Source organism: Equus caballus, chromosome 15 (genome assembly GCF_041296265.1).
Source record: "Equus caballus isolate H_3958 breed thoroughbred chromosome 15, TB-T2T, whole genome shotgun sequence".
NCBI lineage: Eukaryota > Metazoa > Chordata > Mammalia > Perissodactyla > Equidae > Equus > Equus caballus.
The window spans coordinates 60,656,071-60,683,752 of record NC_091698.1 but is presented as its reverse complement, the minus strand read 5'-3'; the positions used below and the strand labels follow the sequence as shown (position 1 = coordinate 60,683,752).

At 39.4% G+C, this 27,682-nt stretch overlaps 3 protein-coding genes across 31 annotated transcripts in view; 1 reads left to right on the top strand and 2 right to left on the bottom strand.

The window, feature by feature from the left end:
* The window catches only part of CLHC1 (clathrin heavy chain linker domain containing 1), a 63,080-nt gene extending 60,239 nt beyond the window's left edge, over positions 1 to 2,841 (bottom strand). For 2 of the 17 annotated variants that reach the window (XM_070235479.1, XM_070235482.1), the window contains exon 1: positions 2,450 to 2,841. The gene's annotated coding sequence lies outside the window, so the exon portion shown is untranslated. Of the gene's footprint in view, positions 1 to 1,590; positions 2,075 to 2,449 lie in introns of those variants that run through there. The other 15 variants (XM_023619088.2, XM_070235480.1, XM_023619089.2 and 12 more) reach the window with 13 other exon arrangements.
* Positions 1,849 to 4,977, top strand: RPS27A (ribosomal protein S27a). Its single transcript, XM_001496791.6, has 6 exons — positions 1,849 to 2,375; positions 2,477 to 2,541; positions 3,020 to 3,074; positions 3,484 to 3,569; positions 4,229 to 4,360; positions 4,794 to 4,977. Exons 2-6 carry the CDS (start codon positions 2,494 to 2,496, stop codon positions 4,941 to 4,943), a joined length of 471 nt encoding a protein of 156 aa, XP_001496841.1. The 5' UTR covers positions 1,849 to 2,375; positions 2,477 to 2,493; the 3' UTR covers positions 4,944 to 4,977.
* MTIF2 (mitochondrial translational initiation factor 2) lies at positions 4,973 to 26,460 on the bottom strand. 13 transcript variants are annotated; one of them, XM_070235467.1, is made up of 16 exons: positions 25,841 to 25,974; positions 25,304 to 25,498; positions 24,205 to 24,304; positions 23,854 to 24,079; positions 23,367 to 23,478; positions 20,556 to 20,727; positions 19,701 to 19,861; positions 18,645 to 18,821; positions 16,408 to 16,547; positions 14,035 to 14,159; positions 12,145 to 12,349; positions 11,523 to 11,775; positions 10,472 to 10,612; positions 9,148 to 9,312; positions 6,753 to 6,893; positions 4,973 to 6,140 (listed from the first exon to the last, which is right to left on the bottom strand). In XM_070235467.1, the coding sequence occupies exons 4-16, from the start codon at positions 24,070 to 24,072 to the stop codon at positions 5,968 to 5,970; spliced, it is 2,184 nt and encodes a 727-aa protein (XP_070091568.1). In that variant the 5' UTR covers positions 24,073 to 24,079; positions 24,205 to 24,304; positions 25,304 to 25,498; positions 25,841 to 25,974; the 3' UTR covers positions 4,973 to 5,967. The 13 variants fall into 13 exon arrangements, with proteins under 13 accessions (XP_070091568.1, XP_023474851.1, XP_070091567.1 ...); XM_023619083.2 differs by having other exon boundaries at positions 25,304 to 25,569; positions 25,841 to 25,954; XM_070235466.1 differs by lacking the exon at positions 24,205 to 24,304 and having other exon boundaries at positions 25,841 to 26,125.
* Between the last annotated feature and the right edge of the window lie 1,222 nt (positions 26,461 to 27,682).

The following is a 27,682-nucleotide window of genomic DNA, read 5'->3' as shown; positions in this document are numbered from 1 at the left end:
GAGATGGGAAGCCATTAGGTGAGGGCTGTGGGGAGAAGAGTGACAGCTGACTTATGTTTTCAAAGAATTAATCTTGCTGCTGTGTGAAGATAAGGGTCAAAGCCGGAAGAACTGTTAGGAGGCTACTGGAATAATCCAGGCAAAAGATAACAGTGGCTGGAATCAGGGTGTTAACAATAGAGGCGGTGAGAAGTGTTCTGCATATATACCGGAAATAAAGCCAAAAAGATTTGCTGAGGGATTAGATGTGGGTATGAGAAAGCAGTCAAGGATGACCATAAAGTTTTTGGCCTTAGCAATTGGAAAGATGGGATTGCCATTTATGGAGATGGGAAGAGCAATTTCAGGAGATCAGGAGTTTGAGGCTTGCCTATTAGAGATGCTGGTTAGACAGCCAGATACTCGAAGATGGAGTTCAGGTGAGTGGTCTGAGTGAGAGAGAAGTTTGTAAGTCACCTGCATATAAATGGTGTTTAAACGTTATGAGAAAGAAGGAAAATAATCCAGGAAATGTAAACAAAGCAGAGGTCCAAGGACTGGGTCTTTGGGGCACTCCAAATTTCTATGTCTAGTAAATCAAGAGGAAGCAGCAAAAGAGCCTGGAATAGTGTCCAGGAAGGTAGGAGAAGCGAGAGGGGCAACCTGGAAGTCAGGTGAAGAAAGTGTTTCAGAGAGTGAAGCAGTGACCAACTGTGTTAAATGCGGCTGACAGACCAAACACAATTAAATGATCATTGAATTTAGCAACTTAGAGGTGATTAGTGACCACAAGAGCTATTCCACTGGAATGGTAGGGACAAATGCCTGACAGGAGTAGGTTCAGTCAATGGAAGGGGAAGAATTGGAGACAAGGGTTATAGACAAATCTTTCAAGTTTTGTGGTAAAGGTGGAGACTAGTTGGCAGAATATGGGATGAAGAGTGTTCCAGGAAGAAGAAATGGATTCTTCAGAAGTGCCAAAGCATAAGAGAGCATAAGTCAGGAATTTCAGTTAGCTCAATGTTATTAAAGTGTAAAGTGAATAATGGGTTTGGCAGATTAGGCTGTAAAGGAGGCAGAGGCTGAATACTATACTAAGAAATTCGGATTTTATCCTCAAGGTGAAGTAGAATAATAATCATTTTTACTTTTTTGAATATCTTGGAGGCAAAAATGAAGGTGGGTTAGAAAAGGAGAAAGACTGCAGACAGGTTAGAAGTTAGATACTGAACCCTTCCAGAAGAAAAGTAAGGAGGGCCTGAATGTGGGGACGCGGATGCAGAGGGGAGGGCACAGAGAGAGAAATAGAGGAGACATTAGGAGGGTACGTTAGACAGGATGCCGCGGTTTGCGCAGTGGAGAAAGGCCAGGGGAAGGGCGTAACTCGCTTCTCCTTGGCCCACCTTGCCAGAGCATCCTACACAGTACCCCAAAAACTTCATCTTAGGACCTTCACCACCACTCCCAACGTCCAAACTTGGAAATTCTACAACTAAATAACCATTTCGCAGGTTTCTTTCCCCTATGGCTTCATTTTAAAATTTGAAAATTCCTGAGATTTTCAACATACTAAACGGTTTCACACTCAAGACTGACACACAAGGCCCAGACCTTCCTTAGACTAGTAGAGACTTGGGGGTTGAAGGCGGGAGGGGCTAGAGGGCGAGGAAAGGATGAGCCCGAGGTTTTGAGTTGGCCCGTAGTTGACCGCAGGAATTCCCTTCCATCGCAGGCCGAGGGAGCGTCCGGCGGTAGATCGTTGATCCTCCGCCCCTCCCCGCCTGTCAGTGGGCGAACGATACTTTCGTTCCCCTACCGTTCTCCAGGCTCTTAACTTTCCCTCCTAGTCATTTCCGACCCGTTTCCATTTTTCCCGAAACCATTGCTCGCCTCACCTTCCTCCCTCCTCACCTTAATCCCTTCCTCCAAACACCGACTCCGGCGTTTTAAGATAGTAACTAGGGGAACCTAGGGGTGTGGAACTGCATCTTGGGATAAGTAGTCCTAGCTAAAAGAAAGCAGCGGAAAACTACAATTCCCAGAAGTCACTTCCATTTCCTCCCTTTTCCTCAATGAGGGCCCCTCTCCGCCCCCCATCCCACCTTTTAAAGACCCTCTTAGCTACGTCGACTGAATGGGAAAAGCCTTTTAAAGACACTTTTAAGTTATTTAAATATACTATTTCGAGAGCGTTCTGACGGTTAAAGTGAGAAATAAGCCAAAGCTAGGAGGAGGAGAAATGAGTTTCACGACCTAGTCTGGCATGTGGTTAGACAGCCGCTGTGACAGCGGTCAGGCATTTGGTATGGTGGCCTAAGAGGTGGGGCCTCCGGCGAGGGCTCCAGGAGACCCCGTGGGCCGGCGCCGGGCCCTTCCTTTCCAATCCGCCATCTGCGGTGAGTGTGTGCTGTTTGGCCGCTCTCCGGCCGTCGGCCTCCCGGTCGCACTCTCGTGTGTCCCCAGGTCTAACCTGTCTCTTCCTTTTCCCCCACCTCAGGTGCAACCGCCGCCAAGATGCAGATTTTCGTGAAAACTCTTACGGGGAAGACCATCACTCTCGAGGTACGGGCCAGGTGGCGGGAGGAAGCCAGAGTCTGACGAAGAGCCTGGGGTAGATTTCGGGCCCGGCGCTGCTTTCTGCCTTAGAATGTCTCCGAGTCGGGGTTCTGAAGCCTGGCCCTGAATTGGGAGTTGTTAGCTGAGCGGGGGCTGAGTGCTGGTTTTCGAAGTCTGTAGTCTGAGCCTGTCCCCTCTCCAGCGGTTCCGGCCAGGTAGCCACGCAGGGGTCCCGCGGTGGAGGGCGGCGCTCCCCGCGTTCTGGGCGCGGGCACGTGTGGCCGGCAGCGCCGCCCGCCCCAGTCTGTGGTGGGATGTGTGCTCGCCGCGGCAGCCCTGGGAGGCGGCCTGCCCAGCGGTGGAGTGATCAGCCCTGTTGGGTGGGTTTCAGCCCCCATCGCCTCGGTTCTGTGGTGACCCTTAAACTGATGGTGCGTTTTCGTTTCTTACTGTGTTACCAATACGTTTGCATTCTAAAACTCAGGTTGAACCCTCAGATACAATAGAAAATGTAAAGGCCAAGATCCAGGATAAGGAAGGTAAGTACTGTTTCCAATTCAGAAATATTAACTTGTGGAGGCTCCACCCTGCCAGTGGGAGCTGGACTTGCCTGTTCTGGTGGGGCGGGAAGAGATCGGATTGACAAAGTGAAGTGCTTTCGGAGTGACACGGTAGGCAGACGTTTATGAGCATGGAGCCAAGCTGCAGTGCATTTTCTATCTGTGAATTTGCACGAGCTATTTAACTCTCTACATTTGTTTCCTTATCTGTGAGATGAAGATTATATTAATACTAGTAAGAATCGTCAAGTTAAAACCTTGCCTAGCCTGTAGGAAGAACTCAGTGACAGCTCTTAGTACCATTTGTTTGACTCTGGGTTATTCGTTTGTAAATCTTGAGCATTTGTGCTAGTTCTGCTGTGACTTATTTGTTGTCTGTTTTCGTTAGGAATTCCTCCTGATCAGCAAAGACTGATCTTTGCTGGCAAGCAACTGGAAGATGGACGTACTTTGTCTGACTACAACATTCAAAAGGTCTGTTTGGGGGAAAGAACAGCCTTTTATATATAAATGTTTTATTTTTGAAATTTTAACCAGTACACAAGAGTAGGGAGAATAGCTTTAGATTAGCAGTAGATTCCCAGGTGACTCCTACACTAACATTTGAGAAACACTACTGTACTTTGTCACATTCTGGATTTTGCAGATTGCATCCCATGGTGTAATTTAGTGTTTTTTAATCTCCCTATAAACTAGTAGTTAATAATCAGATATCTCTTTTTCCCCCCCAAGACTCCCTCATCTGTGGTATTGTGTACTTCCTATCGGATTCAATTAAAAGATGTGTGATGCTAGTTGTCCATTCTCTCTCTCTTTTTTTGTGAGGGAGATTGGCCCTGAGCTAACATCTGTTGCCACTTTCTGCTTTTGCTTGAGGAAGATTGTCACCAAGCTAACGTCTGTGGCAGTGTTCCTCTTATTTTTTATGTTGGTCACCACCACAGCATGGCTTGATGAGCAATATGTAGGTTCACAGCCGGGATCTGAACCTGGAAACCCCAGGCAGCTGAAGCGGAGCGCACAAACTTAACCAATATGCCACCAGGCCAGCCCCTAGTTGTCCATTTTTAATGGAGCATGAGCATTAATGTAATCGTTTTTAAAGCCTGTTTCATCTTCTGTTCCATTAACAGGAATCCACTCTTCATCTTGTGTTGAGACTTCGTGGTGGTGCTAAGAAAAGAAAGAAGAAGTCTTACACCACTCCCAAGAAGAATAAGCATAAGAGAAAGAAGGTTAAGCTGGCTGTCCTGAAGTACTATAAGGTAAGATAACTTATTAAAAATAAGTTTTTACCTATAGAGTAATACATTTTGTTAGCCTCTCTAGTTTCAAACTCATTTTAACATAGAAGTTTGGTTTTTTTCCTGTTTGGTATTTGAACCAGCTTTATATCATAGGGTTTACCTTTAGCTGCTTATTCCAAGCTAAGGTTCTGATTTTTAAGTGAGATCTGGGCTTGGGTCTTAACTCTGTCCACCACTTGCAAACCTAGATCCACTTGCAAACCTAGATTTTAATTAACTCTGAACTTTTTTGTTTTAGTAATTACTGGTAAGGATTTGGGGTGCTTTGGTTTAGAAGTACTAAAGGTAATACAATTATGTGATTAAAAGTTTAAATATTTTGAGTTACTTAAATTAGACTTTACAATATGTTGTAAAATTATCTTAACAGCAGCTTTGTACTTTCTTGTAGGTGGATGAGAATGGCAAAATCAGTCGCCTTCGTCGGGAGTGCCCTTCAGATGAATGTGGTGCTGGAGTTTTTATGGCTAGCCATTTTGACAGACATTATTGTGGCAAATGTTGTCTGACCTATTGTTTCAACAAACCAGAAGACAAGTAATGGTATATGGATTAATAAAAGACATGAACTAACATTTAATTGTTGAATTTTATTCCATTGATTGAGTGGTTTTTAAGTGTCAAATTGATGGTCACACCATTTTCTTTGATAAACCATCTATACTTTGTTAGAAGAATTGTGTTGTATTTAATATCAGCTGTCTGGACAGAAGCCAGTTTGTCTTTCTGTCAGCTTTTTTTACCTCAGCACTATTGGCATTTTGGACCAGATAACTCTTTGTTGTGGAGGCTGTCCTGTGCATCGTAGGATCCCTGGCCTCTACCCACTTGATGCCAGTAGCATACCATCCAACCCCCATTACCACAACCAAAAGTTTGTCCAGACATTGCCAAATGACCCCAGGGCGGGGGCGGGGGCAGGGGCAACTGCCTCCCCTAGTCTGAGAAACTGGTTTGTGTAAAGTGGTGTTAGGACCTTGCCTAAAGAGGCTACAACATAAGTTGTTAAGATAGGAAATTTAAAGGCTAAGCTTTAAGTTGCCAATTGAAAAATTCATCGTCAGTCCTTAGGTAGTTTGGCTGGAATGTTTGCTGTCTGTAGTACAAGGGAACAGACTACTGTTCGTTGTTGAGCATCAACTCAGGAATTTAATGTTTTCTCATCAGTACTAGTGACACTAAAAAATACGGTTTCAAGCAGTATTTGACTGGCACCATATTTTGCCCCTGGAGCTCAATTCAGGGAGAATTGCTTCTCTTGCTACCACTCTTAACTAAAACGTACACTTGAAGTTTGTTAAACTCTGATTATTACATTCAATGATATACCAATAATTAACAATTCCCTTTTAATATATGGTTCTTTTCAATTCCAGGATTTCTAGTACGGCATCCTTAAGTAAGGTTTCCTTTTTCTGTAGCATTTTGACAGTTAATGCATTGTTAACACTTGAACTCTTTGGGTACTTTTTGACCAGTAGTGGTGAATTCTTACCTTCAGTAAAGCAAAACTAGTTGTTCTATAATAAATCAAGACATTTATCATTTACATTTTTAATACAATTTTAAAATCCTGGATCCCAAGAAGTCTTGGCTAGAACTTCCTTTTCTTCGTAACAAACAATTTCGTCTCCCACTTTAAATTCTATCTTTTCTTCATCCAAACTGAGACCACAATCCATTCCAGTTTTGATGACTGAAACGTCATCTTTATGATGTTTCAGTGAGGTTAACGAGCCTTAAAAAAAAATAAGAGAAACTTAAGATTCATATATTAATAAGGACCCACTAAATGCCATGTATCTGGTGTTAAAAGGAACTACACTGAAATTCTTACAAATTTTACAGTCCTGTCATGTTAAATGGTGAGACTAAATACCAAGGAAACCAAAGCAAAATGAAGTTTGCTGTAAACAAGATTTGATTTGCAGCAAAAAATAAAATCTCATTTTTCAAAGGTAGAATAACACTGCAGAGGACGGGATTGTACTCAGGATTTGAAGAAAGATAAACCAGGATAAAAGACATTGCAGGCCAAAAGGTCAAGATAAGAAAGGAAGTAAGCAAGCGTGATATAGATGAAGTGTAGGAGACATGGCAGCAAAGGTACTTTGGGGCCAATTGTTGGAAGTTTAGGAAATCAGTTTGGGAGATGAACAATGCTGGAGGAATCATCAAGGCTAGTAAGAGAGGGAGCCCATCAACTAAAGGCCAGTTATAAATTAGCAAGAAGGAATGGCCTGAACTAGGATTATCGGAGTGAAAGACAAACAGATTTCAGATGGAAACACAGAGTGATCAGATTTTGGTGACTGGATATGATACAGAAAAAGATTTTGATGTTGCTTACCCTTCCAAATAACATGTCCATTACGGATTAATTTAAATTTCTTTTGTTTTTCTAACTGTCCCTTTTGGACTCTGCAGCCAGCCACAGGAACTTTTTTCTTCCCTTCGGCTACAGAGAACGTGGCTAGTATAGAAGCCTCACCTTTAGGAAGAAGAGAACATTAAGTGTACCGAAAACAGATTCTGAGAAATACATGATTTCTGACGTTCTGCAGGGTAAGAATTAAAGGTGTGAGAAAAATACAAACTCATGCATATAAAGAAGTCCTGGTTTTCTGTGACTCCACCAACTTTATTTGCCTGACCAATATTAGAAATAAAAACCTATGAAAATCCGTGGGTATTCTTGGAAAAAAATTGTAAAAATACACATTCTTACCAAAAGAATGAACAAAAGAAAAATGGAACTCACTTTTTTGGCTGAATAAAATGCACTAGAAGATGGTAATAGTTGATGATAAGATTAGTACAATTCCTGTCTGCTCCATGAAAACCTAGTTTTCAGCTGTCCCTCAATATATTTTCTAGAATAGATCATCTGTTGTTACGTGATTTATTGTTAATCTCACCACTGGTAATTTATATCCACTTAAGAGTACTAATTCATAGCAGAAAAAAAATAATTAAAAAAAATAATAAAAGGATGGGGCCGGCCCCGTGGCCAAATGGTTAAGTTTGCGCACTCTGCTTCGGTGACCCACGGTGTCACTGGTTCGGATCCTGGGTGTGGACATGGCACCGCTCATCAGGCCGTCCTGAGGTGGCGTCCCACATGGCACAACCACAGGCACTCACAGCTAGAATATACAACTATGCAGTGGGGGGCTTTGGGAAGAAGAAGAAGGCGGGAGAAAAAAAAAGAGTACTAATTCTGTAACTGAGCTTCATTTGTTCACCAACTGAAAATTACAACAAACTCCGATAATGACATGGTATTACACACTATAATGTACCAATTTTCTAGGGTTAGTATCATTTGACTGGTGCTTGCTTCCTCCTAGAAATCCTCATATGACTCTAGTTTTCCAAATTGCTCTTAGCACAAAACAGACAAATCTCTGTATAATCATGTTTAGCGGTTCAGAAAAGACTAAAATAAATCCGTACCGTGGACCAAAAATGCAAATACTGTATCTTATCATGAGGAAACATCAGACAAACCCAAATTAAAGTACATTCTACAAACTCATTATCCTAAACACTTCAAAAACATCAAGGTCAAAAAAGGCTAAAGAACTAAATGTAACCCATGATCCCGGAATGGGGGAAAAGTATTCACCTACAAACCACATTATTGGAACAATGGACAAAATTTGAATATAAACTGTGGCTTAGATAATAGAACTAATGTTAAATTTTCTGAGTTTGATATTTCTTCTGTGGTTGTATAAGAGAACATCCTTGTGCTTCAGAAATGCAAGTATTTACTGGCAAAATGGATATATCTCAAATTTATTCTCAAATGGTCCAGAAAAAAGTCATGTGTGTGTGTGTCTATGGAGTGGGGAGGAATAAAGCAAATGGGGCAAAATGTAAACAATTCATGAACTGGGTAAAAGGAATATGGGAGGGAACACCTTATTCTTTTCTCGTAATTTTTCTAGAAATTTAAAACTATTATCAAAATAAAAAGTTAACAAGAAAACCTGTATGTGGGGAAGAAAAAGAAAAGATAAAATGATTCAGTTGGCCTTAAATAAATTTACCCTTTAATCTGGCCAAGGGATATGATAGAAAGAATATTTTTAAGTTTTTAATATTTACATGTAAATTTTCTTCTCATGGTGGATTTCTCTGTTCCTTCCACAACAGCTGTTAATAATCTTTACACCTCCTATCCCTGTCTCGTTTGTATTACAATTAGTTGTTCATGTCTAAACTCGAGGGCAAGTTCCTGCTGCCTTGTTTGCCTTTGTATCCTCAGGACCGAAGCACAATATGTTGCAGAGGGCAGGTGTTCATAACACATATGAAGTTACACCGAATTCTTATCAATTGTAGTCATTTTTCCTAGAACATGCTATGTACTGGAACAGTGAATGTATTTCAGTAATGAAATACATTTCCCCTAAACTTTGTTTTCAAGTGTTATTTACAGCGCCTAAGATATGAATGTTTAAAAGTAACAGGCTGGGCTAGCCCGGTGGTGCAGTGGTTAAGTGCGCACGTTTGGCTTCAGTGGCCTGGGGTTCGCCGGTTCTGATCCCAGATGCAGACATGGCACTGCTTGGTGGCAAACCGTGCTGTGGTAGACGTCCCACGTATGAAGTAGAGCAAGATGGGCATGGATGTTAGCTCAGGGCCAGTCTTCCTCAGCAAAAAGAGGAGGATTGGTGGCAGATGTTAGCTCAAGGCTAATCTTCCTCAAAAAAAAGTAACAGGCAGTGCACACTCACCGATTGGGTGCTCTTCCACAGTGCAGGGCAATCTACTGCTCAGTTCCTCCTGCAAATCTTCAACAAGACGGTAAATGATTTTGTGAAGTTTAATTTTCACTCTTTTTTTTGCAGCTGACTGCTGGATAACATTTCCTGCATTCACATTGAAGCCATATATAACACCTGGCAAGCAGAAATACAATCAATAAAGTAGCTCAACTATTGCATTAAACAGTTTGTCTTTCAAGCAGAAACTCAAATCTAAATTGTTTTACTTACTTCTTGTAAAGTAAAAGCATTGGGGGAGACAAGAAATTCTATAATTTTTTCTCACAAAAACTAGTAAATTTTCAAATTAAAGGATTTTATAAATTCTATTATGGCTTGTTTAACAAGGAAAATTTCTTTATGATTTTTAAATTGATTCATTTAAGAAACATTATTTTAAGTGCCCATAATGTGCAAGGCACTATGCTAAACAAAGCTTTGGTTTTTATACCAGAGAAGTAACAAGTGAAAAAAATTAATGCAAACAGCTTAACCAAGAGAAAAACAACCACTTTAAAAGCCTTATCATTAAGAAAACATTCAATACACTCTCTACATTACGTAGTATAGTGCTAGGCCAGGCAGTACCTATAAGATACTTTGAATTAACCAGCATTACTGACAATATCTTTTCAGTAGTAAAGGTAATATCTAATTCTAATCAAGTCAGGTCATGAAGTACCTCCTTCCTAAATGATCCATCAACCACTCAATAATGTTCGTGCTTTCCTAGGTGTTAGACCTAGTTAAAATGACAGTCATGAGTCTCCTTTTTGTGTATCATAAGTTTGACTAATAAACAGTCCCCCTGCCTTCTAGGCATTTAAAGCTAAAAGGAGTTTTTGATCTAAGAAAGATAAGATTTGTAAAATTACCAATGAACAAAAACAGGTAGCCAAAAATAAAAGGTGAAGAAAAGTACTGAATAGGCTGATTATAGTGTTAGCATACAAAAGTCTAAATGAAAGATATTGAGAACCAACTTTAGGCCAGGTGAGGAACTGGGAGGAGGGAGAAGGGACAGTACCGGTGCCTTCAAAAAGGAATCAAGAAACACTACTGGGCTGGAAATAGTTCCCCAAGATTGCAGTATGATGACGACAAGCGGAGCTGTGGCTCCAACGCTGCACATCGCACTCCCCCCAGCTGCTAGCTGGGGCTCTACTGCAATAGGAAGGCTGATGCCGATGGAGGGAAACGTTAGGCATGACTAGCCAAGCGACAAAAGACAGAAGCAAATGATTCAGTGTGTCCTAGGGAACACAGCTAGACAAATAGGAAATGGAATCCTTACCACGAAATGTTTCAGCAAGGTTAACATCATTTTCACTAATATCACCCACACCAAAATGTACTAATTCTAGTTCACACTCATGTGAAGCATCATAGGTATCCATAATGTTCAAAATGGCCTCAACGGAACCATCAACATCACCTAAATGCAGCAAAAGTTTAAAATTATTGGTGTTAAGAGTTAGGCATTAATAGACACAAAAATGACAAGAACCCATTTAAAGCTTTAACAAGAATGGCATTTACCACTAAATCCACTTTTATTTAGGTTTAGCATTATAAATATCTACTTAATAAAGAATAATGAACCAAATGTATACTTACAACAAAATCAGCAAGAAAAACGGTTTACTAAGAAAACCTCCCCCAGTGGGGTGTGAGTGAAATGGGTCAAGGTGGTCAAAAGGTACAAACTTCCAGTTATAAAACATGTAAGTCCTGAGGATGTAATGTACAGCATGATGACTATAGTTAATAATACTGTAGTGCATATTTGAAAGTTGCTAAAAGAGTAGATCTTAAAAGTTCTCATCACAAGAAAAAAAATTTTAACTATGAATGGTGACGGACGTTAATTAGACTTATTGTGTTGATCACTTAAAATATATACAAAAATTGAATCATTATGTTGTACACCTGAAACTAATCTAATGCTATATGTCAATTACCTCAAAAAAAATACTCAAAAATACTGAAATAATTTTGGCTTTAATTTAACAGCCCAAGTTAATTGTGAAAATTAAGACATACATATATTACTAAAATGAGTTGCAAAATAAAATCTTTTTTTTTTTTGAGGAAGATTAGCCCTGAGCTAACATCTGCTGCCAATCCTCCTCTTTCTGCTGAGGAAGGCTGGCCCTGAGCTAACATCCATGCCCATCTTCCTCTACTTTATATGTGGCACGCCTGCCACAGCATGGCTTGCCAAGTGTGCCATGTCTGCACCCAGGATCTGAACCAGCGAACCCCAGGCCACTGAAGTGGAACATGTGAACTTAACCACTGCGCCACTGGGCCAGCCCTGTAAAATAAAATCTTTAAGAAGTCACCTTTAATAATTATAGGAAGTACATTTGAATCTCTTTCTGTTTTCTCTTTTGACTTTAAGGGTTTTTGTTCTTTTTTTTCTTGGTACTTCATAAATGATCTCTCCTTCCAGTTCAAAGTGCCATACTTCTCACGAGCTTTCCGATGTGCTTCTTGGTGTTCCTTTCGCTTTTCCTCTATCATTTTCAGATCCTCTATATTTTTCTCCTGTTCTTGCTCATACTTCCTCCAGTCAACAACTTCACGTGCCCTTGGCTTTAAAGGGAAAAAAGGGGGCATTATTTAACTAAATAGAAACCAGTAACTGGTGGGCTAAAAGCTTCGTGTTTTTCCTCCACTATGAAATTAGCTTAACTCATATATGAAACTACTAATTTTATAAGTTTCAAGAAGCTTAGAAAACTTTAATTTGGGGGTTTTGTGTATAATTAACATTTTTTAATTTAAAAAATCATATCTCAAATTTTTAAAAATTATATAGCCAAATTCTAAAATGGCCCCCTCATAGCCCCTTATAGTCTAGAATATTTGTTAACATTAACATACTTATTTGGTATAACATTATAGATTGATATTTAAAATCATTACTTCATATATAATATATAAGAATTAAGCTTGATATACCTCAGATTCTACTTCAAGAATTTCATCTCCTGCAGAAGGAAGGTCTCTCCAGCCTGTAATTCCCACTGGCATGCTAGGAGAGGCTTCGTTGACTGTTTTACCATTTTCATCAAACATTAAGCGTACTTTTGCCCAACTCTTTCCAGCAACCAGAATCGAGCCTTTTCTCAAAGTTCCTCTTTGAATTATAGCTGTAGTAACAGGACTAAAATGAAAATAAAAGTATATATTCTTAATGCCATAATCAGGATGTAACAGCACTTCCTTAAGTGCAAAGACATGAGATTATGAGATTTAAATATGAGAGATTTAAGAGATTTAAATATATATCATGAGATTTAAATATATATATGTAAACACATATGAGATTTAGATATATATGAGATTTAAATATATATATTTGTACACACAGGGTTAATTTCACAACTTCTCAAGCAGTTTTACATACTATAAAAACATTTCTTGGGCCAGCCCTGTGGCCGAATGGTTAAGTTCACACACTCCACTTCGGCAGCCCAGGGTATGCCAGTTTGGATCCTGGGCACAGACCTGGCACCGCTCATCAAGCCATGCTGAGGCAATGTCCCACACAGCAGAACTAGAAGGACCTACAACTAGAATATACAACTATGTACTGGGGGGCTTTGGGGAGAAGAAGAAAAAAAAAAGATTGGCAACAGATGTTAGCTCAGGGCCAATCTTAAAAACAAAAAAAAGAAAAAAGAAATAAGAAAAAAAAATTTCTTCACAATTGCCAAAAGGTGGAAGCGATCCAAACGTACATCAACAGAAGAAGAGATAAAGAAAATGCAGTATATACATACAATGGAATATTATGCAATCTTAAAAAAGAAAGAAATCCTATCACATGCTACAACATGGATGAACCCCAAGGACATTATGCTAAGTGAAAAAACCAGTCAAAAAGAACAAATACTGTATGATTCCACTCACAGGAAATAGAAAGATAGTTACCAAGGGTTGAGGGGAGAAGGGAGGGGAAATTAGCGTCTCATGGGTGTAGTTTCAGTTTTGCAAAATAAAAACGTTCTAGAGATCTTTTGCACAACAATGTGAATATACCTACTACTACCGAACTCTACACTTAAAAATTGTTAAGATGGTAAGTTTAATGTTACATGTCTTTTACCACAATAAAAAAATTTTTCTGGTAAGATTATGGTAGTGGAGGGTGCAGATAGCTGAGTGTTCTAACAGAATTCTGATCCCCTTTCTAGAACTAATTCATCAAGCAGTGAGAAGACTTTTTTTGCTGATAGGGAGGGAAATTAAAGAATAGAACACCATTTCAAAGGCCTTTGTATATATTATACTAACGAATAAGGACATAAAGAATTTAGAGGGGCTGGCCCCGTGGCCCAGTAGTTAAGTTCACAGGCTCTGCTTCGGCGGCCCAGGGTTTCCCCAGTTCAGATCCTGGGTGCGGACATGGCACCGCTCACTGGGCCATGTTGAGGCGGCATCCCACATGCCACAACCAGAAGGGCCCACAACTAAAATATACAACTATGTACTGGGGGGACTTGGGGAGAAAAAGCAGGAAAAAAAAGAATTTAGAGACCCTAAAATGCAATAATTTCTATTTTATTCCAATTTGTGTTAGTCTATGTGGCTTTACCAATTCAGCTAAGTTAGTGGGCAAAAAAATCAAACAAACTGAACTACTTAAGTCATCTAAATATGATTACTAGATATATATAGATAGTCGCTATGGCCTACTGATAATAACTGCATTTTTGTGTTGTGTATGCTGGCTCTACATGTTTTTCACGGACTAACAATAACATGCAATAAAAAGAACACATTGTTATCAAGTCACAAAAACCATGGAACAAAATTATTAAAAAGTAAGCATTTTAACAGTCCTACCCTCTTCCTTTGTCTGTGAAAGATTCTATTACTGTTCCTTCCACTGGACCAGTAGGGTCTGCTTTCAATTCTAACATTTCTGCGAGAGCAATTGTTGCCTCTGCCAAAGCCATCAGATTATCACCCTTCAATAACGACAACAAAAAAAGTAGTTAATTCTCATTAATAAATATTATCTGTAAGTGTAAATATCAGGGTCAGAAAGCCAAATAATCCTTGACAGTTACATTATACTTTTCTCTGTAAGCATTAAAAGCATGGATTATCCAATTAGAAGGACAGAGGAAAGAAGAGATAAGCAAGAAAACCTGGCCCAGGGACAGATCCCGCAAGGAACAGCGGCTATTTTTTTTTAAAGGATGATCACTAGTGGTTCTTCTTAATACCCTTTCATAAACACATGCTTCACTCATTCTCTCTCTCCTCCATCTGTCTCTATAATTGTCTTTTCTTCCTCTCACTTTCTTTACAATGCTAATTTACATTTGAAATTCTATCCAATTGAACAAGCTTTCACATCTATTACTTCATTTGATCCACTCAATAATCCTGTAAAATAAGTAAGTCAAGCATTATTTACTCTTATTAAATAAATAAGGAGAGAAAGCACTGACTAGACCCAGGCACTAAGCCACACTCTGTAACTACCCAGCTGTGCAACCTTGAAAAATCACTTCACCTCCTTGGATCTCCTTTCCTCAACTGTAAAATGAAGGAGCTAGATTAGATGATCCTTTCACCTTTAATGATCTTTGTTTACTATGCCTTCTAGGGCTCCAAGATCACGCAGCTGATTAACCGGTAATGGAACTGGAACTGATGGGCAAGGGATTTTTCCCATGTCAGCTAAGAGATTGCTCACAGTTGTTACAGAGTATAAAACAGAGGGGCTGGCCCGGTGGCGCAGAAGTTAAGTTCACACGTTCCACTTCTTGGCAGCCCGGGGTTCGCCGGTTCGGATCCCGGGTGCGGACACGGCACCGCTTGGCAAAAGCCATGCTGTGGTAGGCAACCCATGTATAGAGTAGAGGAGGATGGGCATGGATGTTAGCTCAGGGTCAGTCTTCCTCAGCAAAAAGAGGAGGATTGGGAGTAGTTAGCTCAGGGCTAATCTTCCTCAAAAAAAAAAAAGAGACAACTGTAAACAAAATTGACTAAATACTTTCCTTACCCAGCCACTTATTCCTAGTATTTATTCCAATTTACAAAATGCTGCTCTGAAAAGCAGAGCTGGGGTTGTTTCTTTGCATGAAGTAGTCCTCTTGGAAAAGAAGGCCTCATCTTTCTTCCCTGCCACTCTCTCCCAAGTCCCTCCATTCCCCAGGAATCACCTCTGCCATGCCTCCAAGTCTGCCTCAGGAGCTTTACATCTGTCTATGCATCTGATGGTATCTGGGCAGAAAAGGTAGCCATCTTTTCAAACATTTTAATTTTGCCATCTGGCTTTCAGAATGCAATAGCAATCAAGGTACGTGGAAAGGTAAGAAAGTAAGATGGCATTTTATGAGTTTCAGAGAAAAAGAGGCATGGTTTTACCATTAAAGGAGGCATTATTTCTAAGAATCTTGGTGGTAACAAATTTAAGAAAAGTAAAGATAAAATGAGACTTAACTGGAAGAAGGCAGCCAAATACAGCACCATCCCTTCAGTGAACGATCAGAAAAAAAGGCTGTATCATGAGTAAACCATGGGATGTGATTTTAAAAAAACAGACAAAAAAGGAAATTGCTACTTAGCAGTAACCTGTGTAGGACAAGAGAATTGGAAAATGCTGTCACAAAGCCAGTACTGAGCTTCCTTGGTGTTTTTCAACCAGAAAAGAATAATTGATATTGAAAAGAAAATGGAATTCATCACAACATAAAACTTATAGCAATTCATAGAAACATTGAGTCAATCAACAGTCATCTTTGTATTAACCTAAATTTCTGTTTAAATCTCTCTTAAATGCCCTAAGACCTATTCCATAGTTTTTCAGCATAAAAGGCATGAAATACAAGCACTTTTTACTACCAAATAGACTTCATTTCTGCTTAACACAATCTTTAGCCTCCTATTACCCTATCCCCTACTTCATTCACCATTTATTCTCCTCACTCTAAGTATCTCATAAGAACAAAAGCATTGGGTTTAGACCCGGTTCCCCACTCATCACCTATGTTACCTTGGATTGGTGACCGACCCTTCTGAGCCTAATTTCTAACCTGCCAAACCAGGATAATGACACCAGCATTGCCTAGTACCCAGAGAATTTTTAAACAACAACAGAAATTAGGCATGTCAAAATGTCCTTCAGTTATAAGGCACCATGTGCATTATGGACAGTGTCACGTTCCCACCTGAACACGGTCATCTCTGAGGTGCTGTACTTACCGTAAGAGCAGAGACGTGCACTGCTTGCACGTCACCTCCGTAATCCTCACACACCACGTCATAAGCTAGCAGTTCTTTTTTCACTTTTTCAGGATCCGCCTCAGCTTTGTCGCACTTATTTATGGCAAGGACAATAGGAACTGGCAGAGACAGAGTTAAGAAGAATGCAAATGATGACACCTTCAATTCTAGGTATTCACAATGAAAGACATTAATCTTTTCTGGCTTTTTCTTTACTCAGTGGAAGTGCTTATCTAACAAAAGACCTAAAAAGACCCACTTCAGACCTACCCTACTCTGCTCTCTCCACGTAAAGGATTCCAGATGTGAGATGTCAAAACTGTAATTATAAGCAGATTCTGAATTAAGAATAGACACCTAAAATGATAAACAAAACAAAAAACCATAGTATTTTGGGTAGAGAAAGGCCTATCCTCAAACCTGAAAGCAAGATCAGCAGCTACACTGGAGATAATGTCCAGGAAAACAATCAAGAGCAGATTCTAATTCAATTCTAATATCACTAGATCATTCGCCTCTTCTTTCTAGGAGCTATTAACTCATTGTTAAAACCTAACATCTCATCTTGAAACTAAGTATCATTACTGTAAACTTTCTTTTAGGATTTATAGCAACTCTTTTTTTTTTTTGGAGGAAGATTAGCCCTGAGCTAACATCCGCCACCAATCCTCCTCTTTTTGCTGAGGAAGATTGGCCCTCAGCTAACATCTGTGCCCATATTTCTCTATTTTATATGTGGGACGCCTGCCACAGCATGGCTTGATAAGCAGCATGTATGTCCACGCCCAGGAGCTGAACCAGTGAACCCTGGGCCACCAAAGCGCAAACTTAACCACTACGCCACCAGACCAATCCCTATAGCAACTCTTTATTCATACACTTAGTTCAGTGACTGACACATAATAGATCCTCAATATCTACTTAATGAATGAACCAAATAATCTCATAATCTACTTGTCATTATGAAACATAGCCTCTCAACAGAGAAAGCACACAAAATTCTAGGAGATAATTCCCTGGTTGGATTTCACCAACTGTGCAATTTCCTCAGGTATCAAATGAACAGAAATTGAAAATAGATACAAAAAAGCTATGCAATCTACAACCTACTCTTATGAAAAAGTATATTCCATATCAATGAGCTGGAACTTAATAGGGACCAAGAGAACAGGCGTAGAAAGCATGATGTAAGGAATTTATCCTATCTCAACCAACTTCTTTGGTTGGTTGAGAAAGCCTGGCAAATCTGTCACTCCCTTCTTTGTTTCACATATCCTAGAATCATTAAGGACATAGTCCATTCCACAAAAACAGTTTTGAGGAAGTAAAAAGGGAAGAGAACGACACTGGAAGCTAGAAGACAAGATTCCAAATGCAGACATGTTGCAAATTAACTCTGTAATTGGGGGTAGTTTCTGCTACTCTCTGGGTCTTAGTTTCATGTTGTGAGACGAAAGAATTGGACTAGATCAGTAACTCTCAATCTTTTATTTTTTCTTGCCAACAAACCTAGTAGAATATGATGCACTCCATCAGCTACATTTTCTTAAGACAAGAGTATTTTCTCAGCAGATCTAGGGTCATATCAGAATAAGAATGAACATACAGAGTATGTGTGCATGCGGTGTTTATCATTACAATTTTAAATGGAGAAATAATGGAGAATTAGCCAACTGATTTTCCAAAAGTTTCAATTTTATACATTTGACCAAATAAGAAGTTATTTAAAGTAGATGAGGCGAAAATTTCTCCTTAGAGAAAAATTCCAGTTAATAAATGAACAAGGAATAACAGAATTAGAATATCACCACTTCGCAATTCCTAATGTATTCAGGTGACAGGTAGATAGAGTTTATCATTCTATTCTTACTTTTATATCTGTTTAAGATTTCCATGATAAAAAGTTTTTAAAAAAGTCATTACAGACTGTTAAATTCTCACACCATGCCAAAAAAGTAACCAGTCGAGGAAGAACTGTACTTGTGGTCACGAGTCCCAAGTTGAATCCTGCTACACTCTTCTTAGAGGTTATGTCTGTGAGAAAACAATTCAACTGTCTTTGAGCCTTATCTGCAAAACAGGTATAATAACCCTGGGACTGCCAGGAAGATTAAACGAGCTGTATATAAATACTCCAGAACAATGACCCTACGTAGTAGATCCTTTCTAAAAAAAGCAACTTGCTTCCTGATACATGTAAGGCAGCCACACAGTACCTTGAGCATCTTTGGCATGCTGAATAGATTCCACAGTTTGTTTCATCACTCCATCATCTGCAGCTACAACCAATATGATGATGTCAGTGACCTGAGCACCTCTGGCTCTCATCGCTGAGAAAGCAGCATGTCCTGGAGTATCAAGAAAGGTTATCTTCTCCCCAGAAGGCAGAGAAACTGTGGAAACAGAAATCCAAAAACACTAAGGACTCATATACGTACTTCCTTAATATGAAGAAACATATGCAACATTATCAAAAAACAATCTTTAATTCTTTAAAATCATTTTATCCTTTCCATCAATGTTAATCAGAATAATACAGATCATCATTTCACAATGAAATGTGGTAACATACCAGTGAGACCTTTAGGGTTTTCTTTTCATGTAATAATTTCAAATTAAAACTCTTCATATTTCTAGAATATAACTACTTTCATACATGTACCAATTGATATCTATTCTGGAGCAAGAACAGACCAATAATTGCATAGGCAGCCACCCCTACATTAGCAAATATCAGCTGCACAGCTGCCTTGAGCAACAAAGGCAATTTAGTATATGGTTAGCAGCTCAGACTCTGAGTCCAACAGCCCTGGATTTAAACCCTGGCTTTGCCAATTACTAGCTGTGTAGCTTGAGCAAGTTACTTAACCTAAACAAACCTCAGCCTCCTTATCTGTAAGTAAGAACATTAATACCTACCTCAAGATGTTGTTATGAAGATAAAAAAGATAAAGCATATATGGTGCTCAGTAAATGGTAGCCATTATTTAATTATTATTAGCAACATTATCACAACCTAGCTTTGAAAAATTTTAGGTGCATTAAGCCAAACTAAGACTGTGCTAGAATAAAAAAGGCAATATAATTTTCTTCTTACAGAATGTACACAATAACCTTTAATAACCACCTACTCTACATTTCATCAAACCAATGGCTTTAAGCTTTAGCCTTTCGTCTTACTTTGAATTTGTATATTTCATACTTCGATACTTAGTTCAAGAAAATAATATGTGAGGTTCCCAAACACACTGTAAGGTGATTTGTATTCATACCAAGAAAGGCACCAATGTGCTGAGTGATGCCTCCAGCTTCCATTGCTGCCACTTGAGTTTTTCGCAGTTTGTCAAGTAACGTCGTTTTTCCATGATCAACATGGCCCATTATAGTAACAACTGGGGACCTTGGGGTTAATAAAGCTGCATCTGCCTGGGGCCTACAATTAACAGCAAAGAGGTTTCATTCCTAAAATATCAGAAACACTTTATAGCCAGTGAATTGGTTTGCAGCTATCTCTGTAAACTACCATTAACAATAAAACTCAACATTCAGCTTTGATTAGACATAACTATTTTCCTCTCCTATACATACAATGACTTATGACAAAATATATAATGACTACCCACCTACAGTTGACATCTTCATAACATCAAGCAGAACTGAATAAAATTTTAAAATTCAGGATCAATACACACACTTGTCAAACTAAGAAAAATAGTCCTTAGAGTTTTATAATAACCCAAATATATTTTCTGATGCTTTAAGCACTTTAAGAAAAGTTTAACCTACATTCACACATCATTTTAACTCCACAAGGAATTTTAAGACAAATCTCTCCATTAAAAAGTGTGAATATGGGACCGGCCCTGTGACCAAGTGGTTAAGTTTGCATGCTCCACTTTGGCGGCCCAGCATTTTGCCAGTTCGAAACCTGGGCACAGACATGGCACCGCTCATCAGGCCACGCCGAGGTGGCGTCCCACATGCCACAACTAGAAGGACCCACAACTAAAAAAACACAACTATGTACTGGGGGGGTTTGGGAGAAAAAGGAAAAATAAAAATCTTAAAAAAAAGTGTGAATAAAACTACGTGGTCTCCCTCCCCCACCATGTATAGTTAAGTTTTACCTTCTTACAGCATCTCTATTTTCTCTGACTTTGTCCTGTTTTAATTTGCTCCATTTTATCTTCATTCCTGCCTTCTTTATCACTTCTTTGATCCAGACTTCATCTAAATGTGAGTTTGCTTCTAGTGAATCTATGTCAATAGCAGTGTTCATTAAAGCTTCATATATATAATCTGGTTGGAATAAGAGAAAACCTTTTAGGATCATAAATGAAATGTTCAAGAAAGTTTCCTCTATTAATAAACATTTACATAAAAGTACATTCAATGAGAGGAATAACTATATAAGCTATCTGCTTCTCTAATGTTAACAAATCACAAACTGGCTGAAAGGAAAATAATCTTTAAAATAGGATTCATTTATAACTGACATTTCTGCATTTTCACAAATATTTGAATATTTATGTACCATGTGAACCATCAACAAAACATTAAATTGCATGTAGCATACATTTACGATTGAGTAGTTTGTCATGGTCTAGTTCTTTGAAAACTTGTAGTTATATGTCATACATACACAAATGTGTGTGTATGTGCAGTCAATTCTTATCATTCATGGTAGTTATGTTCTATAAACTCACCGGAAATACTGAATTGGCAAATACTGAACCATTGCTCCAAAGGGAAATACAAGGTTAGGTTCTTTCAACCTCTGGTCACAAAATATTCATCAGTCAATTAATACATACCTTGTTTTATGTGTTTCTGTTTAAAGACATCTTATTTAATATATATTATGGATTCAATAACATCAAACTCACAGCCAACAACACTACAACTAATGCCTGAACAAAGCTTACCTAACATACGTATTTTCTCTATAAGGCACATTAGAGCCTTCTTGCAGTTACTAACTCTAAATAGCACTTCAGCACTATGCTTAGGGGCCATTTTAAACAACAGAAAGCACAAAGATGTGAAAAATGCGACACTAAATAAACCACAAAAATGACACTTGTTTACAGCTTGAGAGCTGAAACAAGAAGGCAGAGTGTTGCCCTGGTCAGCCTCAGCTGGGAATGTGTGCATCGGGCAACTCAAACTTTCAACCACTCTGCACATGTCTAGGAATGACTGTAAAAGCACTGTGAGTATTGATTTTTGGGCCACAAATACATTTGAGAGAGTAAGTGAATTTGCCAATACAGAATCCCCAAATAATGAGGATTGACTATATGCACATATACATATACACACATACATTATATACAGTATCTCAGAATACATGCACACAATTAGTTTATTTATATATCTATTTAGGGTATCCAAAAAGTCTTGAAACATAGGAAAAACATATACTTGTTCTTTTTTTCATTTTATTTAATATGCTTTGTTTTAATTTCAGTCATATTTTCCTGTGGATGATAAAAAAATTTATCTGTGATGATAATGAAGTAAGTAGTTTTGATTCCAGAATTTCAGTCACACTATAAATTATATTTTGAGAGACAGATAAAGAAAGGCATTCTCAGGTAAGCAGAACATAACACTAAAAATATCCTTTTCAGGGGCCGGCCCACTGGCGCCGTGGTTAAGTTTGCACATTCTGCTTCGGCAGCCGGGGATTCACTGGCTTGGATCCTGGGTGCAGATCTACACACCGCTTGTCAAGCCATGCTGTGGCAGGTGTCCCACATACAAAGTAGAGGAAGATGGGCACAGATGTTAGCTCAGGGCCAATCTTCCTCAGAAAAAAGAGGAGGATTGCTGGCAGATGTTAGCCCAGGGCTAATCTTCCTCAAAAAAAAAAAGAACATCCTAATCATTAGTGTGCCAGTAAATGTTTACTTACACAGCTCTCCATTAAAACAAACAAACAAAAATTCCTGATTTATAGCATTTTCCAATTTCCATGGTGCAAGTACTCCCACAATGGTTGATTTCAAGCTACTAACATGAAGTCACTGAATGCAGAGATGGAAAGAGATGCACAGCAGCACACTATTACATGGTATTTCCACTATATAGGTACAATACGCATAAATAACCTCAAAAACTAGACAACAGTAACATGTAGTAAAATAATTAGGAAGTGAAGAGTTTTGATGAGTATTTAATACCTTTGTTTATGATTTAATTTTTTAAAACAGTTGTGTTTAACAACCAGCTCACAATTCCTTATAATTTAGCAATCAGCTCACAAGCTGGTACAAGCCAGCCTCAGCACAGCACTGAACCTACTCAACAATAATGCCAAGAAACCTTTTCCTATGTATCTCTCCCCCACATCCTTTCCCAAGAAAACACATTTTAAGAAGGATACAATGCAAATTTTCTAAGTGAATATGCTCTAACAGAATAAAACTTTCTAAAACACAAAAATTATGAGTACAATTCTGTTTCTAATAATGCTAAAAATCCCTAATAATCCAGCAACTACAATTTTCCAATGTTATCCTAAACTTTTGAGAGGTAGCTTATACATAGGAATAATCTTTTTCCCTTTGTATTAAATACATATAGTATTGACATATTATTTTATCTTTACCCAAGACTTAAATAAATATTTACTTGTAGGAAAGTGCCCACAGCATTTCAACCAGAAATACTAAATCAAGTTATTTTAATTGACCCTGGGAAGGAAAAAAAAAGTACTCACATTGCTAATGTAGTAGTTAAAAAAATTTACCTATTAAAACTATCTTTAATTCAGAAGAGATGTAAATATGATATTTAAAAAGCTTCAAATAGATAACTTTTATTTAATCAGACAAAATCAGTTTTAGGTTTAGAGCACTAATCTGTGGGATTGAATTTATATTTTAAATTTAAATTTAATTTAATTTAATTAAAATTTAAATTATCTGGCTCACCTATGTCTTTATCCATTGCTCTGGCCAGCTCCTCAACAGTTATTCCAATCCATACCTCTACCTCCTTTTTAGATTTTGTTGAAGATAACTGAGATTTCCGTAATCTTTCTTCCTATTAAAAATTCAGAATGCATAAAGAAGAGAAAACTTTAAGTGACAATTTAGATTTATTCTGCAACATCTACCATAATCACTCCTCCTATTTCTACTATCAGTCCTATTAAGTACTTAAACCTTAGACTAAAATAAAAAAATCTGCATCCTTAACTCACTGTTATATACTGATTTCCAAGTAACCAAATGCATCAGCATCCTGAACAACTAACTAGAATTTCCCTTCCTCACAAAGATCTATTGCCTAAAGAGTAGCATTAAGGAATAAAGATTCCATAAATGACAAAATACTCAAAATGGATTCCTACTCATGGCTGTCGGCACTTTCACCACAGACCAAGTAATACAGTAATGGACAAAAATCTGTAAGTACCTTCTTTGTTACTAGAAGCCTATATTGAGACAAAGCAGCCCCAATGAGCACATCTGTCTGCCAGGGTCGGACACAGAGCTGAGCCGTCCACACTGGGTAGACAGATGAAAACAGGTGTCTCCACTGTGCTAACGGTCTTCTTTGACCCAGGCCGTGCAGCTGCCTACAAAGAGTGCGAAATCGTAGCAAGTTCTCCAACTTCAGTATCTTCTGGTTCATGTTTCTCCTAGAAAAAAGAGTTTTCAAATAATAGTTTGGTTAATATTGAAATCTAATTAACAAATATTAATTGGATATCTACTATATCCAAAGCATTGTCTAGAGTTACAATGAGTAAAATGGGGTTCTTACCCTGAACGAGTCCACGGTCTAGTCAGAGAGATGGGATTCCATACTAAATACTCTCTAGATATTAACTACCATTATTGTTAATGCTCCTACTGTGATCGAACTGAAATACAATAATAGACTTACAAAAGGCTCTTTTTTCACTCTTGAAACATCAACTAACCAAATCACAACTAGAGTGATTTTTCTAAAATGCAAATTTGAACTTATCACCGCTTTGCTAAACACCTTCCAGTGGCTCCCCATTATCCCAGTTTAATGTTCAACTTCAAAACATGCTAAACAAGGACTCATTATCTGCCCTCTGTTAATCTTACTCTCATAGTGCCCTCACTTCCACCTCCCAAGCTTTTGTTATTCTGACCCACTTGTAATCTCCAATACTTCGACACCTGATTTTTGCACCTTTGCATACGCTCCCTCTTCTTGGAACTCTCAACTCTCAACATTTTTCCCTCTGCCCTCCCCCCGACAAAAGATGCTTTAGAGTGGGAAGAAGACACTCAATAAATATCTATTGAATAATGTCTCTTGAATATTATTCTTGGAAGAATTTATTGAGAGAAAACTGCAACAGACTCCATAGTATAGTTCAGAACCCAGTAGTATAGTTCTTTTCCTCCAGGTCTTCTATTCCCTCTGCTCTCAAGACTGCAGTTTTACAGCTTTCCTTTTCAGTGTTTAAGGGACAGAGCAACGAAAATAATGTGAGAAGTACATGTTTTCTCCTCAGCAAACATTTTCCGAGCACCATCCTCGAGGCGTTGCGTCTGAGATTGTGGATTCTAAGTTTAATAAGCCAGAGTCCCTTCCTTCAGAGTTCACTGTCTTTAAAGTGTTCAAATATAATGATTCTCAAGACCATTAAACACGTCAAGAAAAGCATATTTAAAAAAATCTTATTTAGGTACGTGTCCCTGGACTAAAAAACAGACTGCTCAGGAAGCACAGGATTCCTTAGGAAAGTTTTTTTTATGAGTCTAAAACCAGATTTGACAAGGACACAGATTAATGGAGAGGAAGGAAGGGCCCCACATGAAGATTAACCAAAACACAGATATGTAATCGAGGCAGGAATTAGAAACACACTTGGGGCAATTACCCAAATGTCAAAACTGGAAGGAACTTCCTACTTTTCCAACCTCTTCATTTTACGGAAAAGGAAACCGGAGTCCAGAGAGGTCAAAAGGACCTCTCCAATGTCACAACGCCAGGTAAAGACAGTGAGAACTAGAACCCAGGATTTTGACTCCCAATTCGGTGTTCTTTCGCCGCTAGGATATTCTTCTCACGGAATCTGAAAAAGGATGTTGAAAACGTAGTTGCGTTGGTGGAAACGTCTGAATGCAAGAGTTGGAAGGAATTTAGCTGAAAGGTAAAAAGAAGACACTGTAGAACAATTACGGATCTGCGGTGGCTCGAACCCGAGCCCAGAAAGCCCTGGGCACCGGGGAGAGGAAGCAAGCCGGCAGCTTCTGGCCGAATAACCCTTTCCTTATGCCTAAGGTGGCGGCACGCAGGGAGCAAATGCATCCCGGAAAGCCTGCCGAATGCGCAGGCATCATGATTGGTGCCACTGACACTTGAGGCCAAATAATATACGCCACCCGGGACGACCCGGCTCAAGGACCCCACTCACTTAGCTCTCACATAAAGCACGGGGCGGCTGGATTCTGAGGCCGGGCGGGGACCGCCTTCAGGACCCGTGAGAAGTGCCGGCCGGTCATTCCGTCCCCGAAAAAGTCCCCGCCGGGCTTCCGGTGCCGCCGGAAGTGGTTCTCGGCGGAGTCCCCGTTGCCGCCGGGGCTGGGGCGGTGTGGAGTGCTGCCTTTGGGCGTCCCGCCGGTCCGCCGCTGGGTCCGCGGTGGCCTCCTCCCGGGGAGCGCGCGCGTCGGTGATCGCTTGTGCAGCTCCTTCCCTTCCTAGGAAGTCAGTTTCGCTGCTCTGGGGCTGTGAGCGGCCTCGGCGCCTGCCCTCAAGGGAAAATTAAACGGAAATGTGGGAGAAATGGTACGGCCTTAAAAGACACACACCCAACAAGAAGGGGAAAAGGCGATACAGCAGTTAGTGCTGGGCGAGGAGCGCTTTCTCTTTCAAAAGGCGCCTCGTGTGGGTAGCGTTGGAAGTAGTAAAGCCAGAGTGGGTTCCAATCCCAGCTCATTCCCGGCTGTGTAGACCTGAGGACGTCATGTAAACTCTCAGCCTCAGTTCTGCAATACGGCAACTTCATAGAACAGCAGTAAGGTCTACAATCGCACTGGTTCATAATAAGGGTATTACAGCCTCCTCCCAGAGCATTTCCACGCCTTGATTGGACACTGTGTCTTTTGGCCCATCCCCTTGACCACAACCACCACCCGACTTGTCAAGAGTGTAAGCATTGTTTTATCTCTGTCCTCAAGGTGTAACTCTACCCTAGGCTAATGATATGGTATAGAAGAGCATACTTTCAGTTATGTCCCTCCCATAGTCTGGCCTCCTAACTCAGGCCTCCTACCCTTTTTTATGTTTGTCTCCCGAGTGGCTACCACAAAGGTGTGCAGTCAGTGTTACTGAATGATTGAACAGAAACCTCTGTCCCAGAAATCTCTTTTTTTTGGTGAGGGAGATTGTCCCCGAGCTAACATCCGTGCCAATCTTCCTCTATTTTATACATGGGTCACTGCCACAGCATGGCTTGATGAGCGGTGGGTAGGTCCACACCCAGGATCTGAACCCCCTAAACCCAGGCCACCAAAGCAGCCTGCATGAACTAACCATTATGGCACCCTGCCCTCCACTGGGAAATCTTTTTAAGAAACCCAACACCCACACACTTGAAAACTATTGAAGTTCGTTCCAAATACTATCATTTTACTTACTGTTCACAAACATCCACTGAAGTGCAATTTCTGCCAGAAATTGTTTTTTGTTCTATTTGCCTTGCCAAGCAGTTGAGAAACAAGCAGAAATTGGTTGGTAGAACATCAAAGTAGTAATCATATCTTTTCCCTCCAATATTAAAGTGAAAATAACTGATATTTCTCTATCATGAAGATAATACATGCTAATATAGAAAATTCAAGCAATACACTAAAAATAGAAAGGAAGTGGCAAAAAATTTAAAAAGATGAAGGCAATTAAAGGAACAAAGGAGCCAAACTGAAAGAGCTCCCAATGGCCAAAACTGGAAACATTTGAACAATAAAATAGCATAGCATTGGATTACAACCCAAAGTATCAAATAAATATACATGTGTCCATATTGATAGAAATAAATGATTGAATAAATAAATAAATGGATGAGAAGGGACAACTCCTCCTTACAGAAGAATTCCATATAATATATATGTGTATAACTTCCACTAGGAGATAAAGCTTAATTCCCCTCCCCTTGAGCATGGGCTGAACTTAGTGACTCACTTCCAAAGAGTAGAAAGGGAAATAGTAACTTCACAGTGGAGGAATCTGGCAGACACCACCTTAACCAACTGATCAAGGT

Bases quoted from the DNA above. Each gene is read 5' to 3' on its own strand.
- RPS27A (XM_001496791.6), top strand. From the start codon at position 2,494: ATGCAGATTTTCGTGAAAACTCTTACGGGGAAGACCATCACTCTCGAG. The intron at 3,075-3,483 runs GTAAGTACTGTT...TGTTTTCGTTAG, and splicing joins CAAGATCCAGGATAAGGAAG to GAATTCCTCCTGATCAGCAA. The intron at 4,361-4,793 runs GTAAGATAACTT...ACTTTCTTGTAG, and splicing joins CTGTCCTGAAGTACTATAAG to GTGGATGAGAATGGCAAAAT.
- MTIF2 (XM_005599979.4), bottom strand. From the start codon at position 24,072: ATGAACCAGAAGATACTGAAGTTGGAGAACTTGCTACGATTTCGCACT. The intron at 14,160-16,407 runs GTAAGTACAGCA...TCGTTATTGAAG, and splicing joins TGCACGTCTCTGCTCTTACG to GGTGATAATCTGATGGCTTT. The intron at 10,613-11,522 runs GTGACTTCTTAA...TGCTGCATTTAG, and splicing joins ACTTCCTATAATTATTAAAG to GTGATGTTGATGGTTCCGTT.